General features: G+C 37.6%; 1 protein-coding gene across 1 annotated transcript; it reads left to right on the top strand.

Moving 5' to 3' along the window:
• The first annotated feature begins 6,207 nt into the window (after positions 1 to 6,207).
• On the top strand, positions 6,208 to 19,095 carry LOC132632680 (uncharacterized). The gene is made up of 5 exons (XM_060348718.1): positions 6,208 to 6,732; positions 6,887 to 7,020; positions 17,122 to 17,269; positions 17,376 to 17,482; positions 18,749 to 19,095. The coding sequence occupies exons 1-5, from the start codon at positions 6,417 to 6,419 to the stop codon at positions 18,788 to 18,790; spliced, it is 747 nt and encodes a 248-aa protein (XP_060204701.1). The 5' UTR covers positions 6,208 to 6,416; the 3' UTR covers positions 18,791 to 19,095.
• The last annotated feature ends 1,264 nt before the right edge of the window (positions 19,096 to 20,359 follow it).

The following is a 20,359-nucleotide window of genomic DNA, read 5'->3' as shown; positions in this document are numbered from 1 at the left end:
GTTAGATGCGGTCAAGATCGAAAGGGACAAATTGCAAGAAGAATTAATTGTCATTGAGGCTAGACATCTAATTGAAGTGAACAAAATGAAGGAGGAATTAATTAGCTTGAAAAGTAAACAGCAATTTGACTTGAAAAAAGTTCTAAATTTGGAGGAGAAACTTGCAAATACAAGGATGTTGCTTTTGATTTCATGGGGAATATTTATTGGCTTTTTGGCGGCTTCCTTAATCAACTAAATTTATGTTGTTGTATGTTGTAATCGCGTAGTAGGTAATGTAAGAACTTCATGCTCTTGTTGTAATGTAAATGTCATGGAAGAACTTTATGCTCTTGTTGAAGAATTTTGTTGTTATGGAAAATATTACCTTGAAAATGATAGCAAAAGTCGAGAAATTTTATAAATTACTTTAAATAGAGAATCTGGAGACCTATCTATCATTACGATCTCCGATCCTCCTTTACATGAACAAAAAACACTATGCGGTTCTCATCTAAACATGCCTTAAAACACAACACATCTCCTATCCCTAATCCGGCAGCATCAATGAAGGCTTTCCAGCCTTGAGCGAGGCGCGTGTATACGTCAACCTTGTATTTCATATTATACTCATGATCGTCGTAATGAACAACGACGTCCTTGTCGGTGTTTGGAAGAAATTCCAGTATGTCAGTTGGAAGGATCTGCAAAAAAAACATGTTATTACCAAAAGAGGTAAAAGAACAATTGAAAATATATAATACGACAACACTTACGAAATCGTCTTTTTCGACGTACGATTTCGTCAATTCTTTGTCAAAACATGCGGCCATTTCCATGTCATCCATCTTAGATGAAGGCTGCCTCTTTAATATCACTATATTTGTTAAGAGTTATTTGAGTTGAGTGAAAGTGAGATGGAAAGAATGCCTATTTATAATTGAGTTGAGTTATAGTGTTAGTGTGATCAAGCAGTTAATGATGTCTCAGATTCATTGGTTTTGACCATCACTCCCAAGTACCAACTACCATCATTTACTAACTCATTAATGCATTTACTTGCATCCATTCAATGTGTTTGACTGCTCAAATCTGTACACTGCTCAAATGTGTAAACACTGCTCAGAAAAGTTTACTGCATTTAGTGTTATACATAACATTGCAGTCACAGCTGGGCAGCTTCTCTATGCATTTAATGTCATACACAACATTGGAAGACTGAACTGTCACAAAACCAGGAAATATACAGCAAAATTGCAGTCACAGCTGCTTAATATTGCAAGAATAGAATGTCAATACAGGGCAAAATTGCAGTCACAGCTGCTTAATATGTTTCACAAAAACATAATTGACAAATGTACCATAATTTTTTCACAAAAACAACATTAAAACCTGCAGTCACTGCTGCATAACAGTCAGTACCAAAGACATACAGATACAGGACTAAACTAATTCAACTTTATTTTTCCATTTCATTTCTGGGCAATTGATGAACTTGTTTGACTTAAAGAGTTCAACTCAGCAGCTTTGGTCCTTGTTTTCATTCTCTTTTGTCCACTCATTTGTTGAAGACCTTGCTGTGTTATAGCTGGACTCCTTTTCTATTTTAGTCCTCCTGGTCTTGGTTTGTGATGTCCAAGACTACCAGTGACTACTGCTGAATTCATAGGCATGGTTGCAGACTAATTTGCCATTCCTGGCTGCATTAATAAAATAGATCTCCATTAGGCTAGATTGTTTGCAGTAAATGGTTAATGAGGTTGCAAACTTACATTGACAATTTTGAAACCACTTTGGGTCTGAAGCACTCCCATTCTCACAACTCTTAACCTCTTAAAGGGTGCCCCTCTTCCAGTAACTGATGCACTTGCATTAGAAGCCTAAGCCACATTTAAGGTGTCAAACACTTAGAATTGTAAAATTGATTAAGTGGTAATTTAACAAGCTAAGTAATACCTGTGATGTAGACGACTGTCCTGCACCCCTTCCAGATTGAAATGCATCAGCCTTGGCCTAATTCATATTTAGGTAGTTAGACTAAATGTAAGACTGTAATATTTAATCAAGTAGTAAATAACAATGAAAGTTTTTACCTGTTTGGCAGAACCTCTTGGTCTTCCCCTTCCTCTACTTGGTTGGGAATTACTTGGTACTGTAGAAGAACCAACACTTGACCTTGTTGAACTAGTACTTGTCCCTCTCCCCCTTGCCCTTCCTCTGCCTCTGACAGATTGTGGATTCATAGGACAACCCTTCTTATTGTGACCCTTTGCATGGCACAAGCTGCAGGTCATCTCAACACCTCTTTTTGACAGCTTCCCTGTCTTGCTTTCTGTCTGCTCCTTTCTTCTACACTTCCTTGGCCTACCTGGCAGCTTTTTAATCTCAGGTGGGAGGACAGGAGGATTGGTTGACTTTGGCCACATTGCCATATTAGTAACAGGTTGAATGAATGAGTTGTATGTTTTTAGGTAAGTGTCCTTAGTGTACCAATGTGCAACATAGTGAATAGGTTCCAATTTTCTGAAATGAAGTGCAGCTATGGCATGACAGCAGGGAATACCTTTCAGCATCCAAGATCTATAAGTGCAGGTATTGCTGTTCAAATTTACTATGAATTTATTACCCCAAGTGTCCTTGACCTCAAAGCCATATTCACCATTCCATTCAAGAGTACACTTCATTGACTTTGATGTGTTCTCTTGTAATACCTTCAAAGCCATTGGGCTGATGTTTGTTATCCAAGTCTCAGAAAACTCTCTTAGTTGTCCTACCCTTCTCATCATGTTGACTCTAATTTCCTCAAGCATTGTGATAATGGTTTTGTGCCTTGGCCCCAAAATCCAGGAATTAAAACTCTCGGCCATGTTGTTGTCAACACTATCACAACAGCTGAGGTAGTTAAAGTAGACCTTGGACCACCTATCTATGTTGTAATACAACAAATCTCCATTTATTCCATCACCTAACTTCTTCATATGATCCAAATTTTTTTTGCAACTCCTGCTCATATGTGGACTTAGCACATCTCTAGAAGCAGTTTCTAATCTCTATGCCTTTCTATTTTTTGAAAAAATTGGCAAGCACATGTCTTGCACACATTCTTTGTTCTGCATTTGGCAGCAGATCCTTAATGGCTATATCCAGACCCTACAATAACATGTAAAAAAAAATTAGGTGACAGTAGAGCAGCATAAGTTAAAGAGAATGAAAAAAATTCAGAAATCAATAACCAAGAATACATTACCTTTTGCATATTTGAAAGAGTTGTCAAACCAGTCCCATCTCCAAGCTCAAGATCATGCCTTAGAATGTTGACAAACTATCTCCACGTAAAAGTATTCTCAACCTCAACCACTGCCTAAGCCAGTGGTAGCATCTGGTTGTTCCCATGGCATCAAAACATATATAAAAGGACTGAATGCCTTCTTCATGGCATCAAAACATATATAAAAGGACTGAAACCTCCTATAACCAGCCTTGAATGCCTTCTTCATGGCATCAAAACATATATAAAAGGATTGAAACCTTTTGACTCCACCTTCAAAAGTTTCTTCACTCAACCTAACCATACATGTGCTACCTGGATTAGTCCTTAAAAGCTCATCCCTATAATCCAAAATTCTTTTGAACTCCTCTACATTGTCACCCATGATTTGTTGCAAAACAATGCTTCTGGCTTTCCTTGCCACAGTCCTACCAATATACACCTCTAATTCCTTTCTTACCAAATTTTGAAGCTCAAAAATTCTAATGCCAAGTTCAGAAATAATTCTGTCCTTGTACCTTTCTGAAATATACAAAGAATTTACCAACTTGTTCTTTGTTGTGCCATTGCACTTGTGAACAGGATTATAATTCTTCACCACAAAATCATTTGTTCTAGAATCAAAACTGGCAAACAATAACCATGGGCAGCTAGCAGTACACTTTACCCTCACCCTAGTTGGTTCATTGACATATTTATCCAACTCTACATGTTCTTGAACTGCATACCTAGTAAGTGCTTTCCTAAACTGTTTAGCACTTTCAAATGCAAGACCAGTCTCCCAAACTATTTCTTTACACTTAGGATAAAAAATAACCCTATTTCTAATTCTTTTTGGTCTCTTTGACTTTTTGGTAGGCTTTTCAATCACGTCTTCGTCATCAGCTTCATCATCAGTCTCTATTTCAAAGCTAACAGGTTCATCTGAGTCATAAAATGGCTCATCCCCACCCAATTTTCCTTCAAATGTACTCTTACTCCTAGATAAATATTCATCATGTCCCATATCTACACCCTTTGGCCCTAAATCTATCCCTTCAGATCTCTTAGCCTTTTCTTTCTTCTTTTTTGATTTTAGAGCCACCCTATCTTTCCTTAGATTCCTATCCTCCTCATGGACATCACTATCAAATTCTTCTTCTTCACCTTCCTCTACCACTATATTGTCCCACCCAAGGGTTCATCAAGACCAACAGCCTCTTCAAACCCTAAGCCTTCACTACCCCCAAATGTTTGACTACTCTCACCTGCCCCAACCTTTTCGTTTATATCTTCACATGTGAGGTTATCAAAAGCAGTAAAAGATTCCCCACCCACAGGGGTAATAGGTGGAAGAGCATGGGGGACCACAATAGGTTCCTCAACAAGATGAGTCACAAAAATCACAATAATATCTCCGTTTTTTAATTGAGGTGTAATACCAATAATGTCCCTATCACTTTTAACTTCTACTACAAATCGACATTTAGGTGGTCTAATATAGACACAACAAGATGAAACATTATAACCGATTTCTTTAACATAGTAAACAAGCTCAAAATAAGAGAATTTATCAAGATCAACATCAAAATGATCTGTCACACTACCTCCAACATACTTAATACGAGGGTTTTTTTTTCTAAATTTCCTCCGTGGTTAAACCTCAAAGTCACAAACACATCGTCCATTTTCTTCACAATACCTAAAATTAAAAACAAATGAAAAATTACAAGATTCAGTTACCATTTACACCAAAAAAAAAAAAACGAAGTTAAAGATAAATTTTTTGCAACTGAAAAACAATAAAATCGAAATCTAGACAAACCCTAACGAGAACAACAAGAATCGTGTACCTTTGTGGCTAACGAATCTTCAATATCACTCAGAAACGACAAGATTTATGTATATTTTGAATTTTTAACTTTGCAATGATCGGTTTGTGTAGAGTGAAGGTTTGGTTGAGGAGTGAAAAGGGGAAAGTGTCGATTGGGAACCGACATTGGGTCTTTTGTTTGGGATGGGTCGGGTTAATTGGGGCTGGGTCGGGTTTTTTATGTGGGGACGGGTAAAAATAAGTTGAGGAATTAAATAATGACGTGGACCAATTAGCTCGCACGTGTCTAACACTACCCAACCCTCAACTGGTCTGGGCCACTAGAGGGGGAAAATAATTAAAACGTAAGTTGTTAAGGGGGGTAAATAAATATAAGTTAAGTTTAGTTTCCAAACTGAGTTTTCGTACCAAGTTCAGGGGTTAAAACATGTTTTTTCTCTTTATTTTTCGATGCTCTTACTCAAATATTACTAATACATTATTCATATTCTATATTTTATCTTGTAAATAAAATAATTTATTACACCATGTCAAATATTGCAAATATTAGAATGAAGAGTTAAGTTATGATTGATTGCCCAGCTCAAATTAAAAGTCGCATACTTTGACTAGAAACTATTGAGCAGATTATGATTAACCCTTTTATTGATTTAAATTGCACTAATTAACCTGTGGAATATAAGTCAATCTGCACCTTTAACGGCCCTACAAACGACCACCTAAAGTAAGATATAATTGGGCAAACTGTTGTCGGGAAATGACACTTTGATTAGTATATCTGCCCATATTAAATTAAATTAATGTAAAACATTCAACCAAGAATAAGGATATTCCTGGAGGCTGGAGCGAATAAGACTTGTGGCTTTTCTGATTAGAGAATGGCCAGCCATAACCCTTTGCATAATGCATGAATTGAAGATGAATGATGCATAACTTTGTTCAACTAGCTCTCATTATCATATTATATTATATCTTTTTCCTAACTCCAAGGTCATTTTGCTCCCTCAAATACTTTTAAACAACACTATTGGACCATCGAGGAGGAAAAATCAACACTATTGGACAAAATTGGCTGAGCTGGAAACCCCACCGCTACTTAAACCCACTGGGGGTCTATGTGCCCCTTCAATATATTGAAGAGTCTAGTTGTCCCGTCCGAGGCACTCGTCCCAATTTCAACTTCCACCGAGAGGGGTATCTTTGTTTTGAGTTGAACCCTCCACCATCACACGAAAAGAAAAAAAAATCATACAATCCAGGATTACTTATTCTACCTTGTTGATGTTTGTTCATATGTCACTGCTATACTTTGTCTAGAACAAGAAAAAACAAATCTGTCAAATTTGTTGTACAAAAATGAGTACGCAGCTTCATCTCCTTGCTAGTCATCTCCCTAATCATTGTATTTTGTTGCCACCAACGTCATCATCTTCCTTGTACACATTTTCTTCATTGAATTGTTCAAAATGTTCTGGGGAAAACAGAGTCTTAGGCCTGGGTAGATCCTTTTTGGGTTTGAATGGAAGACTATTAACAAACAGGAGGGTAATTAAAAGAAAGAGAGATTTTTCGGGCATAAAAGCATCAGCAGGAGGTGCAGTATGGGATGGTTGGATGCCAGAAAAGACCTCGAAAGCTCCTCCACTAAGCGACATTTTTTGGCCTTCTGCAGGTGGGGTTAAAGTTAAAAGTAGCAATACAGTAGTTTGATATGTGGTGCAAACTAAAGAAAATTATTTCATTCTAGTTACTAACTAGTTACTACTGCAACTGTTTCTTGATGGTAGCATTCTATGTTTACTGATGTGAATGCATTTACTAAATAGGAGCATTTGCGGCAATGGCAATGCTAGGAAAGATAGACCAAATATTGGCACCCAAAGGGTTATCTATGACTATAGCTCCACTAGGTGCTGTTTGTGCTGTCCTCTTTGCCACCCCTTCTTCTCCCGGTGCTAGGGTACGCTTTCTTTTTTTCTTTATATTTCTTGGTTGAATGAAAGTATATCCTGCGTAGTGCTATAGTGTTTTTTTTGTTTTGTTTTGTTTTTCAGTGTGTGGGGGTGGGGATGAGGATGGGAATGGCAGGTCAGGTATCTGAGGGTAGGAGACTAGGAGTGGGGCAAATGGCAAAGGATACTATTTGGTTTTCTCCATTATCTATAAGTATTGATGGGCAAGATCCGATAATATTGATGATAGAGGTAGTAGGTATAGGATGAAATTATCAAGATACAGGTGAACTAACTCGGATATAATTATCACAAAAAATAAAAAAAATTGAGATAGTTATAAAGAAAATATCTTTTCCTTGATCAAAGCCATGTTTCCTTTTCTGATTGTAGTACTTGAAAATCATATCTAGCATCAGAAAATAGTCACTTCCATCACATCAAACACATGCAACTTTAATTTACAAATTGTCCACTGTACTCACATGTATTCTTCTCAGCATACTGTATTTTTTTTCTACATTATTATATAAAAGTCAACACCTAAAACTAACATTATAAGCCATTGTAATCATAATTAACACTTTTAACCAAAAGTAATACTCCATAATTAACACTAAACTATTTCAGTTTCCAACTAAGTCAAACTAAATATCTAATTTGAAATGAAGGGAGTAATAATTGAATTGATGGTGAGTTTTGAAACTATTTTTTCTTCTTTAAGAAATAAAGATTAAATTAATTATATTAACCGAAATAATAAAACCAATACCAACGTGTAAAAGTTGTTCGAAAAAAAAGTAGTAGGAGTACTAAATTTACAAAAACTTACCTCTTCAATCATTGTTGGTAACGACTTATTTGAGTAGCCTTACTCCTAGGGTTGTTTTGTTATGAATTGTACAACTTGCGTTAGTAAACTGTAGTTTACTTATAACATAGTTTCACCAAGTATTTATGTCATAATATTTTCTTATTAGTTTATAGTTTCACCAAGTATTTATGTCATAATATTTTCTTATTAGTTTATAGTTTCACCAAGTATTTATGTCATAATATTTTCTTATTAGTTTATTTCAAAAAGACTATTGTATATTTGAAATAATTTAATTTTTACACTTTTCATTTCACTTCTTAATGAGAAGCTTTTAAAACCACACAAATGTTATGATATGTTTAAGATGACAAATTTTCAAAAGTTTTATAAAACACACAATGTTATGACATAATTGATACCACAAAGTTCTCATTTCTTTTTTAAGTTCGTTATCAATTTTTCATTTGAAATTGAAACAAAAGAAACAATTTGTATTTTCATCCACACTTGACTAGGAGAAAAAGAATCAAAATTGAATAAACAAATGAGAACTCTTGTCGGAAATAACCACTTGAACATGAACTACTTTTGGATTAGTGAGCAACGTAGAAATAGCTCCTAGTTGTGAATGCTAACTGTGCTGCTTTTCGTCTTGTTGTCGTCTTCCAAAAAAAGAAAGTGTTAAAAATATAGCTAAACAATACAAAGTCCTTAATTTGGCTACCAATATGTACCTTTTAATTTTTTTTAATTTGTCTTCCAAGCTTTGATTGGATTTTCCCTTTAAAAGCTTTGGCTCAGTCGATCTGGGATCCTTCTGTGCCTTTTCACGTGGCGCGTGCATTTGCCGGTTTAACAATGATTACTTATAAGTATACATTACTTAACTCTGTTCTCATATGCCAAAAAAAAAAAAAAAAAACCATCTTTTTGCTCTGCAGCTTCTGCTTCTCTTTCAATTTGTCTGCAAGTGAACTTGTAATTCAATTGGCTTGTTGGTTGGGTTTAACTTGTATTAATCAGTTGAAAGTCTTAATTGTGCTTTTCAAGATTCAAGAGTCACTTTAATCAATTTTGGAGAAAAATTAGAAGATCATTGATATGGTTACTTTTGTCTCAAAAAACCGAATAAAAAGTTCTATACCTTTCATCATAATTGGGAAAACGAGAGCATTAGTAGAAAGAAAAATTTAACACATTACAAAAGTTATTGTACAAAAAGTATAACAACATAGAATTTTTATACTTTGAACGTATTAAGGAAAAGGTTGCAATATGTACTCTCGCTGTTTCAATTTATGTGAATCTATTTTCTTATTAGTCAATGCCAAAAAGAATGATCCCTTTCTATATTTGTAAACGAGTTACTTTTATGCAATGAGTTATAGCCACACAAAATATATGTGACTCATTTAACACCACAAGTTCAAAAGTCTTCTCTTCTTTCTTAAACTTCGTGCTCAGTCAAATGGGTTCACATAAATTAAAACAGAGGGAGTATTTACTAACAGTTTTAAAAAAAATGACACCTAAACATGTCTGAATTATTTAGACACCTTAATAGTGGTGGAGCCGAAAATTCAAATAAGTATATATAATTCATGTTTTTATTAGTTTATTTTTATAATTTTAGTGATTTTACATGTATATTGTATTCCGTGTTGAAACACGAAAATGTTAGGATCAGTTGAGCTTGTTGACTATATATTACATTATCCACTGCTAGTAGTGTAATAGATGTTTGGTTTAATTGTGTAAAATTTTACCAACAAAAGTAGAATCGGAATTTCAATCTATCAAATTTGGGAATTTTGGAAACAACAACAACATATCCAGTGTATTTTCACAGGTGGTATTTGAGGAGGGTAGAGTGTACGCAGACCTTATCCCTAATTTGTGGGCATAGAGAGTTTGTTTCCGAAACACCCTCGGCTCAAGTAACACAAAACTAGATAGTTTGGCAAAGATAATACAGAAGTAAACAAGGCATAACAAATAATAGAGAAAGCGTAACATAACATCTAGAGCAAATAATGCGATAACCGAAGCACAAGAGACAACAAGTAGTAACAGAAATCTAAGAACAAGACACCACGAAAATAATGCTAATACTATCTAACCACCAACCTATCCCACAGGGTAGCGAGACAACGCTCACTACTTTCTAACCTTCTACCCCTAATCCGTGATTATCATATACTCCTATCTAAGGTTATGTCCCCGGTAAGCTGAAGTTGCTCCATATCCTATCTAATCACCTCTCCCCAATACTTCTTCAGTCTTCCTCCACCACTGTCAACCTCCCACACCTCCTCACCGAGGCATCTGTGCATCTCCTCTTCATATGCCCGAACCATTTCAGCCTCGCTTCCTCATCTTGTCCACTACAATTTCCACTCCCGTCTTGTTCTAGATATCTTCATTTCTAGTCTCATTTCTCTTGGTATGCGCCACCGCAAGATCGTCATTTCTGCAACTCTCATCTTCTAAACGTGAGAGTTATTAACTGACCAATCCGCCTCATACAACAAAGTTGGCCTAACCACCACTCTATGAGCCCGTTTGGATTGGCTTATAAGTTGCTTATAAGCTATTTTCAGTTTTTTTTAGTGTTTGTTTGGCCAGCTTAAAATCATTTTGTGCTTAAAATAAGCCCAAAAAAATAATTGGGCCCGTTTGGCTTAACTTATCTAAAGTAGCTTATAAGCTTTTAGCTTATAAGCTGCATTTTTTAAGCCCATCCAAACAGGCTCTATATATAGAACTTACCTTTAAGTTTTAGTGATACCTTCTTACCATACAAGACTTCGGAGGCGAGCCTCCATTTCATCCATCCTATACCAATATAGATTTAGGGATTTTGTAAGAATAAATTAAACAAAGAAAGAACGAAAAAGGGAAAAAATATCCCCGAGTTCAATTTTAGAAAAGAAAAATAAAAATAACAAGACAGACATGAAATTCGAACTGCTAATGTCACTTGTGGAACTGCACCCAATAATTATTGCACCATAGAACACTTTGAACTTGGTCATCACACATGTTATTTAAGTGATTTTATAAAAATATAGTAACATAGGTATACATGATCTAAGAGGAGGAGCTTGAGTTCATGTGAACTCCTACGGCCTACCCCTCCACCTAGATAAGCCCCTGTGGGAGTGTTGATAATTGTAAGAAATCAATTCCTTGATTAATTATGATGTTTTGTCATCAATATATACAAAAGACTTACCTTATTCTAGGAGATATTCTAGCTATACATAATATTCTAGGAAATATTCTAGCTGTACATAATAATGACTAATTACAACGGTTATCACACCCCCGCAGTCGAAGCGGGAGGTGGACGAACGCTTAGACTGTCCCGAAAGTCATCAAACAGTACGCGCGGAAGCCCTTTTGTAAAAATGTCTGCAATCTGATATCGGGACGGAACATGAAGGACACGAACCTCGCCACGGGCAACTTTTTCGCGAACAAAGTGTATGTCCATTTCAATGTGTTTAGTGCACTGATGTTGTACCGGGTTACCTGATAATATATCGCACTCACATTGTCACAATAAACAAGTGTCGCCTTTTGGATCGGTCAATGTAGCTCAAGGAGTAAATTCCTGATCCAGCAGGATTCGGAGATAACATTAGCAACTCCCCTGTATTCGGTCTCGGCACTAGAACGAGAGAGTGTAGGCTGACGTTTTGAGGACCAAGAAATCAAGTTGTCACCGAGAAAGACACAATAGCCAGAGGTGGAGCGTCTGGTATCCGGGCAGCCACCCCAATCTGCATCTGTATAGGAGACTAATTTGTTGACAGTAGACTTGTAGAGATGCAAACCAAAATCGATAGACCGCAGAATACGCTTAAGAGCAGCCATATGTTCATTACGAGGGTCATGCATGTGGAGACACACATGTTGGACGGCATAAGAGATATCTGGTCTAGTGAATGTAAGGTACTGCAAAGCCCCAACAAGCTGACGATACTTAGTCGGATCATCAAATGGTGCATCTTTCGAGGCACTTAGCTTTGGCTTCGTGTCAACAGGTGTAGGAGACGGGCTACAGTGTGACATACCTGCCCGTTCCAGGATTTCTTTGGCATACTGCTTCTGTGATAAAAATAAGCTATCTGCATTACGAGTAACAACAATACCCAAGAAATAGCTCAGTGGACCAAGGTCTTTCATGGCAAACTCGGCACTCAAGAGTGCCATAATAGACTTACGGAGATCGTCTGAAGAGGCCGTAAGAATGATGTCGTCAACATAAAGCAGTATATATGCAATATCAGAACCCCTGCGATAAATGAATAATGAGTGATCAGACTTACTGTGTGAGAAGCCAATGGTGGCGACAAAATCGGCAAACCGCTGGTACTAAGCCCGAGGGGCTTGTTTCAGGCCGTAGAGAGACTTCTTCAATAAGCAGACATGATCAGGAAAATTGGGGTCCCGAAACCCCAATGGTTGATGCATAAACACAGTGTCAGAGAGATTGCCATGAAGAAAAGCATTCTTGACATCGAGCTGGTGTATGGGCCAAGAATAAGATAATGCAATACTCAGAACAGTGCGAATGGATGCCGGCTTGTCCACCGGACTGAAGGTCTCCTTACAGTTAACACCCTTCTGTTGAGACCTGCCATCACCTACAAGACGGGCTTTATGCCTCTCAAAAGAACCATTAGATTTCTTTTTATGACGGAAAATCCACATTGACCGAATCACATTAACATTAGCAGGCCGAGGAACTAACTCCCACGTCTTATTTTCAATTAGAGCATTAAATTCATCCATCATGGCATTCTTCCAATTTAAGTCACGGAGAGCACTTATGGGATTTTTGGGCAATGGAGAGATGGAGGTAGTGGTCTCGGTGTTAAGGTTGGAGGAATATTTCAAATTGGGTTTGAAAATGCCATTACGGGACCGAGTAGTCATGGGGTGTGGCTGCTGTGGGGAGTGGGCCGTAGGCGGTGGATTCGGGCTAGAAGGCAGCGGTGCAGGAGCAGCGGGAGGGCTGTCCTGCGGCGGTGTGGGCTGCTGCTGGGGACTAGGAGTGGCCGCGGGTTGAGGTAGGAGGGGATTTAGAGTGTTGGGAGATGTATTTCCAGAGTTTCGTTGCTTATGATGAGTGATGTACGGATTAACATTATGGTCCAAAAATTCATACGTGTGAGATGCAGGAGCATGAAGTTTTGAGAATGGGAATGTGTGCTCATCAAACACCACATGACGAGCAACGAAAATTTTCCGGGTTGACATGTCATAACACTTATATCCCCTATGATCGGAAGGGTACCCAAGGAAGACACAAGGAGTGGACCGTGCTTGTAACTTATGATTGGTGGTGGATGGAAACAAAGGAAAACATAGACATCCAAAAACCCGAAGATGGGAATAGTTAGGATCTTTTTGGTAGAGGAGTTGAGTAGGGGAAGAGGATCCGAGAACTTTAATGGGGAGAATGTTCAAAAGATATGTGGCCATAGAAAGTGCATGATGCCAAAAGAGGGGGGCATCGAGGCATGGGTGAGCAGGGTCCGAATTACATTATTTATGGATCGGATGTGACGTTCGGCTTTTCCATTTTGAGGAGATGTGTGAGGGCAAGAGAGGTGGAATTGCATCCCATGTTTTTGAGCAAATAATTGAAGTGGCCCGTTATCAAATTCTTTCCCATTGTCACATTGTAAATTTTTAATGGGCCTTTCAAATTGAGTTTTGACAAGAGCATGGAATGAGGTGAAAAGAGAGTAAACTTGAGACTTCTTAGAGATAGGAAAAGTCCACAAAAATTTACCAAAATCATCAAGAAATAGTACATAGTACCGATGCCCATTAGAGCTAGCTACGGGCGATGTCCAAAGATCACTATGAACTATATCAAATGGAAAAGCAGTGAATGACATCGATTCATAAAAGGGTAATTTAACTTGTTTCCCCAAAGTACAAGATGAACATGAAAACTGTTTGTTCCTAATACATTCAATAAAATGCTTGCTATGAAGAGAGCGTAAAGTATTGGCTCCCGGATGTCCTAAGCGACGATGCCATAAATCAGGAGACAAAGCAGTGAAGATGGAAGGAGATTTTGAAGGTGAGGCCTGGATGACAGTGGAGAGTGGATAGAGGTCCCCGCTACTGTTACATCTCATTAGTTTGTTCCCCGTCTGGAAATCCTTCACATAAAAACCAAACGGGTCAAATTCAACAGAAACCCAGTTATCAGTTGCAAATATTCGGACGGAGATAAGATTTTTAATGAGCTTGGGTGCATGCAATACATTATTTAAGGTGAGAGGGGGGGGGGTGTGGAGGTGAGAGAGTAGTGTTCCCGAAACCATGAATTGGAATTACATGCCTATTACCAACAACAATGCGATGATTACTATTGCTCAAATTAAAATAAGATGAGAGTGTACCTTGGTCCGAGGTCATATGTGAAGTTGTACCGGTATCCATATACCAATTTCCATCCAGTGGACCGATAGAAAATGTATGCATTGCCGCCTCAATGTCCGTCGGAGTGTAGCCAATATGGGGCTGGGCTACAGAGGTCGCGTAGGCCTGTTGAGGTCTGGGCCCGAGAATACCGGGTTGCATCGCCGGTCGGGGCTGTTGCCGAGGAGCAGTCGGGTAGGGGCATGGTGGAGCAGCCCACTGTGACGGCCACTGCCCATATGAGGGGTACGGGAGCAGAACGTGACGCGGCTGCCACTGACTAGTACCGCCAGTCGGCCACTGGTTGGTGCCGCGACCATCGTTCTGGCCACCCCCACCGCGGCCATTATTGCGGTTTTGCCCATTGTTCCTTCCATTATTATTTTTCTTCTTGTTCTTGTTGTTAATATTTCTGCCATGATTGGAACTTGAAGAAAAATTATTCTGAGAATTGGAGTTAACATGTTCCAAGTTACCTGGTTGGGCACCGCCAGTAGAGACAATAAAAGCAGCATTCCCGCCGGCTTCTTTGGAGAGACGGTTTTTAAGAGTCCGTTCCGCCAGTTTTATTCGGGATCGAACGCTTTCAAAAGGTGGTAATGGGTCTTGATTTTGGACAAAATCCACCGTGCCAGAGTAGGCCTCTGGAAGACCACCAATGAGCCGCAAGACAAGGCGACTATTTGCCACCGGAGTATCAACATCAGCCAGCCTGTCCGCCAAGGTTTTCACGTGGTTGCAATACGCATCCGCACTTGAAAATTTTTCGAGAGAGACAGCAGCAAGTTCTTCCTCGAGATGGGTCGCCCTGGAACCCTTGATATCTTGAAAAATGGCCTCCAACCTCTGCCAGGCTTTCGCCGCGGTGTCATCCTTCACCAATATGGCTTGAAGTAATTCAGGAGAGATCGTACCATATATCCACTGTAGGACTGCCGCATCAAGACGATCATAGAGTTCTGGATCAGCTGCCCGTAAGGCATCAATCTTGGCCTTAGCCGTGGCCACTGTAGGAGGGATAATGTGATGCATTAGGTTGTGCACCTGGGCTTGGACCTTAAATAACGCCACCCATGAATGATATGGACCATTTTCAATGTCCAATGTGAAAGGGACGTGAGATTTGACATTGGTTATGGAGAGGGCAGAGTGAAACTTTGCGCCTGTGTCAGTCATGGTGGCTTTGAAGACGAAGGGAGGGAGAATAAGTGAGGAAGAAGAGGAACGAAAGGGAGAGAGGAGGTGCGGCCGGCTAGGTTAGGGTGGCGGCTAGGTTGTTGTGGAGAAAGAAAACCTAGTCTGATACCATGTAGAAAATCAATTCCTTGATTAATTATGATGTTCTGTCATCAATATATACAAAAGACTTATCTTATTCTAGGAGATATTCTAGCTATACATAATATTCTAGGAAATATTCTAGCTGTACATAATAATGACTAATTACAACGGTTATCAATAATAAAGAAGCAGAAGAAGGGAGAGCTGAAGAACTAGGTTTCCAAATGGATAGAGAACAAGTTAGAGACCTAGGGTTCAAAATGGATAGAACAATAAGTAAGTCTATAATTAAACAAATGAATCCAGTTTAAGGGTGTGTTTTGTACGAGGTTTTTCATAGTTAAAATTTTGGAAAAATATTTTTTTTAGAAAAATAAATTTCTTAAATATGAGGAAAATGACATTTTAAGTAGGCGTTTGGCTTTAGATTCGATATATTTTTCACTTTATTTGCAACTTATGATTTTTTTTTATTTTTTTTTATAAAGATGGAGTTGTGTTTTGTTATACTTTTTGCAAAGGAGAGGAGAGCATTTTAATTGGAATTATGAAGATAGAGTTTGAAAATAAGTTATAAGTTGTTTTACAAGTTTGAAGTTGGATTTGAAATTTCATCGCCAAAGACTGATTTTTAAATAAAGTAAAAAATTATTTCGGATAAAAGTGAATAATTCTCATGGTCAAACGGGTCCTAATAGAACTAGGGAAAACAAATGACATTTCATATTGATTGTCTCCTCCTCACCATCCAAGACACTCCACCCCATTCCCACCCCCTCCCCACCAGTATTATCAAATGCGTGCTTAAGCCTTGAAGCGAGGCATAAGACTTTTTGAGCGTTTTGCCTCGCTTTATGGGTGCTTTAGTGTCGTCATCAAGGCTATAAGGCATACTTTCTCTTGCCAATGGCGCAATCCCGAAGATAAGGCACTAAATAATTGATATTTCACTTTATGATTATGTTTTTCAATTACTTTGTCCATATATTTGTTATTCATACTTGTGAATATTAATTTTGGACTACAACTACATATTTATATTTATTTCTCCATTTGCGCCTTTTTCATTAAAGCTCATGCTTTATTTTGCGCTTTGCGCTTAAAGCCACAAAGGACCTTAGAGCTTTTTTGCGCTTTTCGCTTTTGATAACACTCCTCCTCACCCCCATAGTCCCCATCGCCATCAACCCCACACTCTGTCCACACCTCCTTAATGTTTGTCTAGATTATATACAATAGTTTTTGGAACATTGTTTTCCTTACTTGCCAAACACCATAAAATAAATAAGAAAACTACTGCTACTTATTTTCCAATAAAACATTTTTCAGTAAAATATTTTCCCTCAAACATTTTCCTTCGTGCCAAACACACCTAAGTCGTCTCCAATAAGAAAAAAGAAAACGAAGGAAAGAGATTTTAAGACAAAGTGGAAAGCTGATCATATAGTAGCTGTAATTACTGCAGTGCTGTACTTGGATCAACATGTTGTACCATCAAAATTAAACAAATGTTTGATTCTGTAAAATATACTCACCATCAAATTCTGTTGATTTGAATGTGCAGAAGTACAATATGTTTATGGCACAAATCGGTTGTGCAGCCATTGGTGTTTTAACATTCACAATATTGGGCCCAGGTTGGCTAGCTCGAAGCACAGCCCTTTCTGCTGCGATGGCTTTCATGATTTATACTCGATCTGTTCATCCTCCTGGTAAATTAGTTGACCAATTTTCTCTATTTTTTATCTTAAGCTAATGTATAGAGTAACTCCATATTCGAAGTTGATGTGCTAAATTTGTGTAATGTGTGATATATAGCTGCAAGTTTACCGCTACTGTTCATTGATGGAGCTAAGTTAAATCAGCTCAACTACTGGTATGCTCTGTTCCCTGGAGCTGCCGGATGCATTCTTCTCTGTTTAATTGTAAGTTTTACTTCCTCCCTTCATCTTTTATAACTGCTGAATTGAACTTTCTACAATGAATAAACTAGTAGTATTTTAAGCATTTGTATTTAACAAATTTTCACCTCATGAATTAGCTTTTGGTTTGAGTTTGACTCAAGCTTCATTTTTCTTGACATTGTATGAAAACTACAATCTCCCATATTCTTGGTTTACTCAATGTTTGGGCCTATGTGTTATATCCACGCCCAGGATGTCTAATACTCTGCGCATGGTGTGTTAAGTGCCTCATTATGGTTGAGAAAATCGATTGCTGTCCCCTTGGATGGTATTAAATCATCTTTACTAATAATAAACTAGTTACTGTGTTGAGTTAAGTTCAATGATAGCAACTAAATTATAAAGTGCAAGGACTTGAAAATAGGAAGCAAGAAAAGATAAAAGCTAGAAACAAATATTGAAGAAATATTAGCAACAATTAGGATTAGAATTCTAATTACCTCTAATACACTCAATAAAAGCACCTAAATTAGTAGAATCATCAAGAGGAAGGTTACCTCTTGCAAATCCTAGGGCAAAGTTCAAAGGCAACAATAAGCTCACAATTATTCATCAACATAATCTACCCAAAATAAGCTATAGAGTAAACTAGGGCTAAATAAAACATCAAATGTCCAAAAATACCCTTTAAGTAGGCCTAAATATGTAATATGCCCTCCAAGGTGTCTCCATCCTTCCAATCTTGATCTCCCTTCCATTATATGATATTATAATATTTGGTAGGTGTCTCCAGCGAATTCTTCAAGGTATTTATGACGGTGTAATTGTTATCATTCAAGGTCTACTTTCTTTTAATAGTATAACTCGAAAAGCCAAAAGAATCAAATTGAGGATGTTCAACATGTGCAGAGTGAATTTTTTTAACAAGTGAGCTTCGTATGAAACGTGCATCTCAAAGTTTGCACCATCACGAGCATTGCGCACCAGGTGTTTACACCAAGCAAATGGATGCATGACATGTGTTTGAATATATACAACTATCACTTAATCATGATTAATTTATGTATGTATTCACTTCATTAAATCACTTAACCACGGTGAGTTACATTGATTTGGTGTAAACATCCGGTGTGGATAAGTATTTACGTATTGTGTTCTTATTGCTTCTCCACCATTTAGCTAGTCTCAAGATGAGTTGGGTAAAACCAGTTAACTAGTTTGGTGAGTACAATTTTTGTTTCTTGAATCCGACTGCTTATTAGTTCTCTCATTTTCCAATCATTGCAGCAAGAGATTGTATGTTACCTGAAAGAGAATGTCAAATTCTGATCAGAAATGGCATGGGAGCTGTATTAAAATTCTTTTGCATGGTGAAAAGTGAAACGGGGATTCACCAATTCTGCAAGAATGCAATCACGGATTCGACGAAAAGTGAATACCCGTGCAACGTCAAGGGGATAACTTCGATTTAAATTTGTGAATAAGATATGATTCTCATTCAACCCAGAAATTGTAATTGTGAATGAGATATGATATCTGGAAATGGTTGTGTCACGGAACTAACCATGATATTCTTTTGCTATTAAATATTATTATAAGATATCACTAATTTGTGATCATAACTTCATAAGCTATATATTGTTATACAATCACAAATCTGAAGACTGTCATAAGTAAGATTTAAGTTGTGCCAATATTGTTCCAGTCCGACGCAAAATCATGTCCTGCCTAGGACCCTAGCACGATAAAGATCAGGGTAAGCCCGTTAAACGGTTCCAGTTAAATCGGGTTAACTGGTAACCGGAACTAGCTCCGGTATACCGGTTTAGCGGTTGCGAAACCGTGGTACACCGGGCCAGTTACGGTTTTTTTTTTAAATGAACCGGTTAACTAGTAAAATTTCAATTTTTTTTTTTTTTAATTTTGGGCGGATCTGACTGTTATTGGGCCATTGCCCAACGGTCCAAATTTATTTTTGGCCGTTGGCAACGGCCTAAAAACTAGGGCTGTTCAAAATCGAACCGCAACCGACAATCCAATCGCAAAATACGTTTATTGGTTTATTGGTATCGGGTAATTGGATTAACGGATGGGGAATGGTTTGGAATTTTATAGTTAACGGCTTAATGGTGCGGGGGACGGTTTCCTCATTTTCCTTATCGGTTTAGCCGTTAACCCGTTAAGAATAATTAAATTATAAATAAATCTCAGTGTATATAAAGTACTAAAGATTAGAAATACTAATCTTTGAGCCTAAAACTCATTTTCTTCCCGCAATATGGTAGCAGTTTCTCATTTTCCTTATTGCTTCTACCTGGTGTTTGTTTCTTATTATCTCATGTTACCAATTAGAATCATTCAAAACATTTTTACCTTCCTTGGATGTTTCTTCCCTTTTCTATGGTGAAGATGAGAACGAGATAGAATTACTACTGGTTGTTTGAAAGAAATAAGTTTTCTTATGGACATTGACACACTTTAGTATGAAAATCTCATACTTAATCTGCACAGTTTATTTAATTACGATACTTTAGTGAAAATTTAATTCGTATTTCCAATAATTTAAAATCATGTGTCCCAAGAATACCCACCATGAGTAATACATCCATTTAAATCTTGCGATGTGAAGCAAATAGGGTCAAATGTGAGTTTGCAACCTATACACTATCAATATTGAGCCTTTTGTGTTTTGATAATTTTGTATTGATGCAATAGAATGAAAAAAAATCTCATACACTTTATTGATTAATCGATAAACTGACCGCTAACCGACAGTCAAACCGCTAAATCCACACCGAACCAACCGATATCTTATTGGTTGGTTAGCGGATTGAGATATTTAAAAATCGATATCCAATAAGCCGAACCATTAAGCACAATTATCCAACCGAACCGCCC

This window comes from Lycium barbarum, chromosome 3 (genome assembly GCF_019175385.1).
Source record: "Lycium barbarum isolate Lr01 chromosome 3, ASM1917538v2, whole genome shotgun sequence".
Taxonomy (NCBI): domain Eukaryota; kingdom Viridiplantae; phylum Streptophyta; class Magnoliopsida; order Solanales; family Solanaceae; genus Lycium; species Lycium barbarum.
This window is presented reverse-complemented; position numbering and strand designations above follow the sequence as displayed.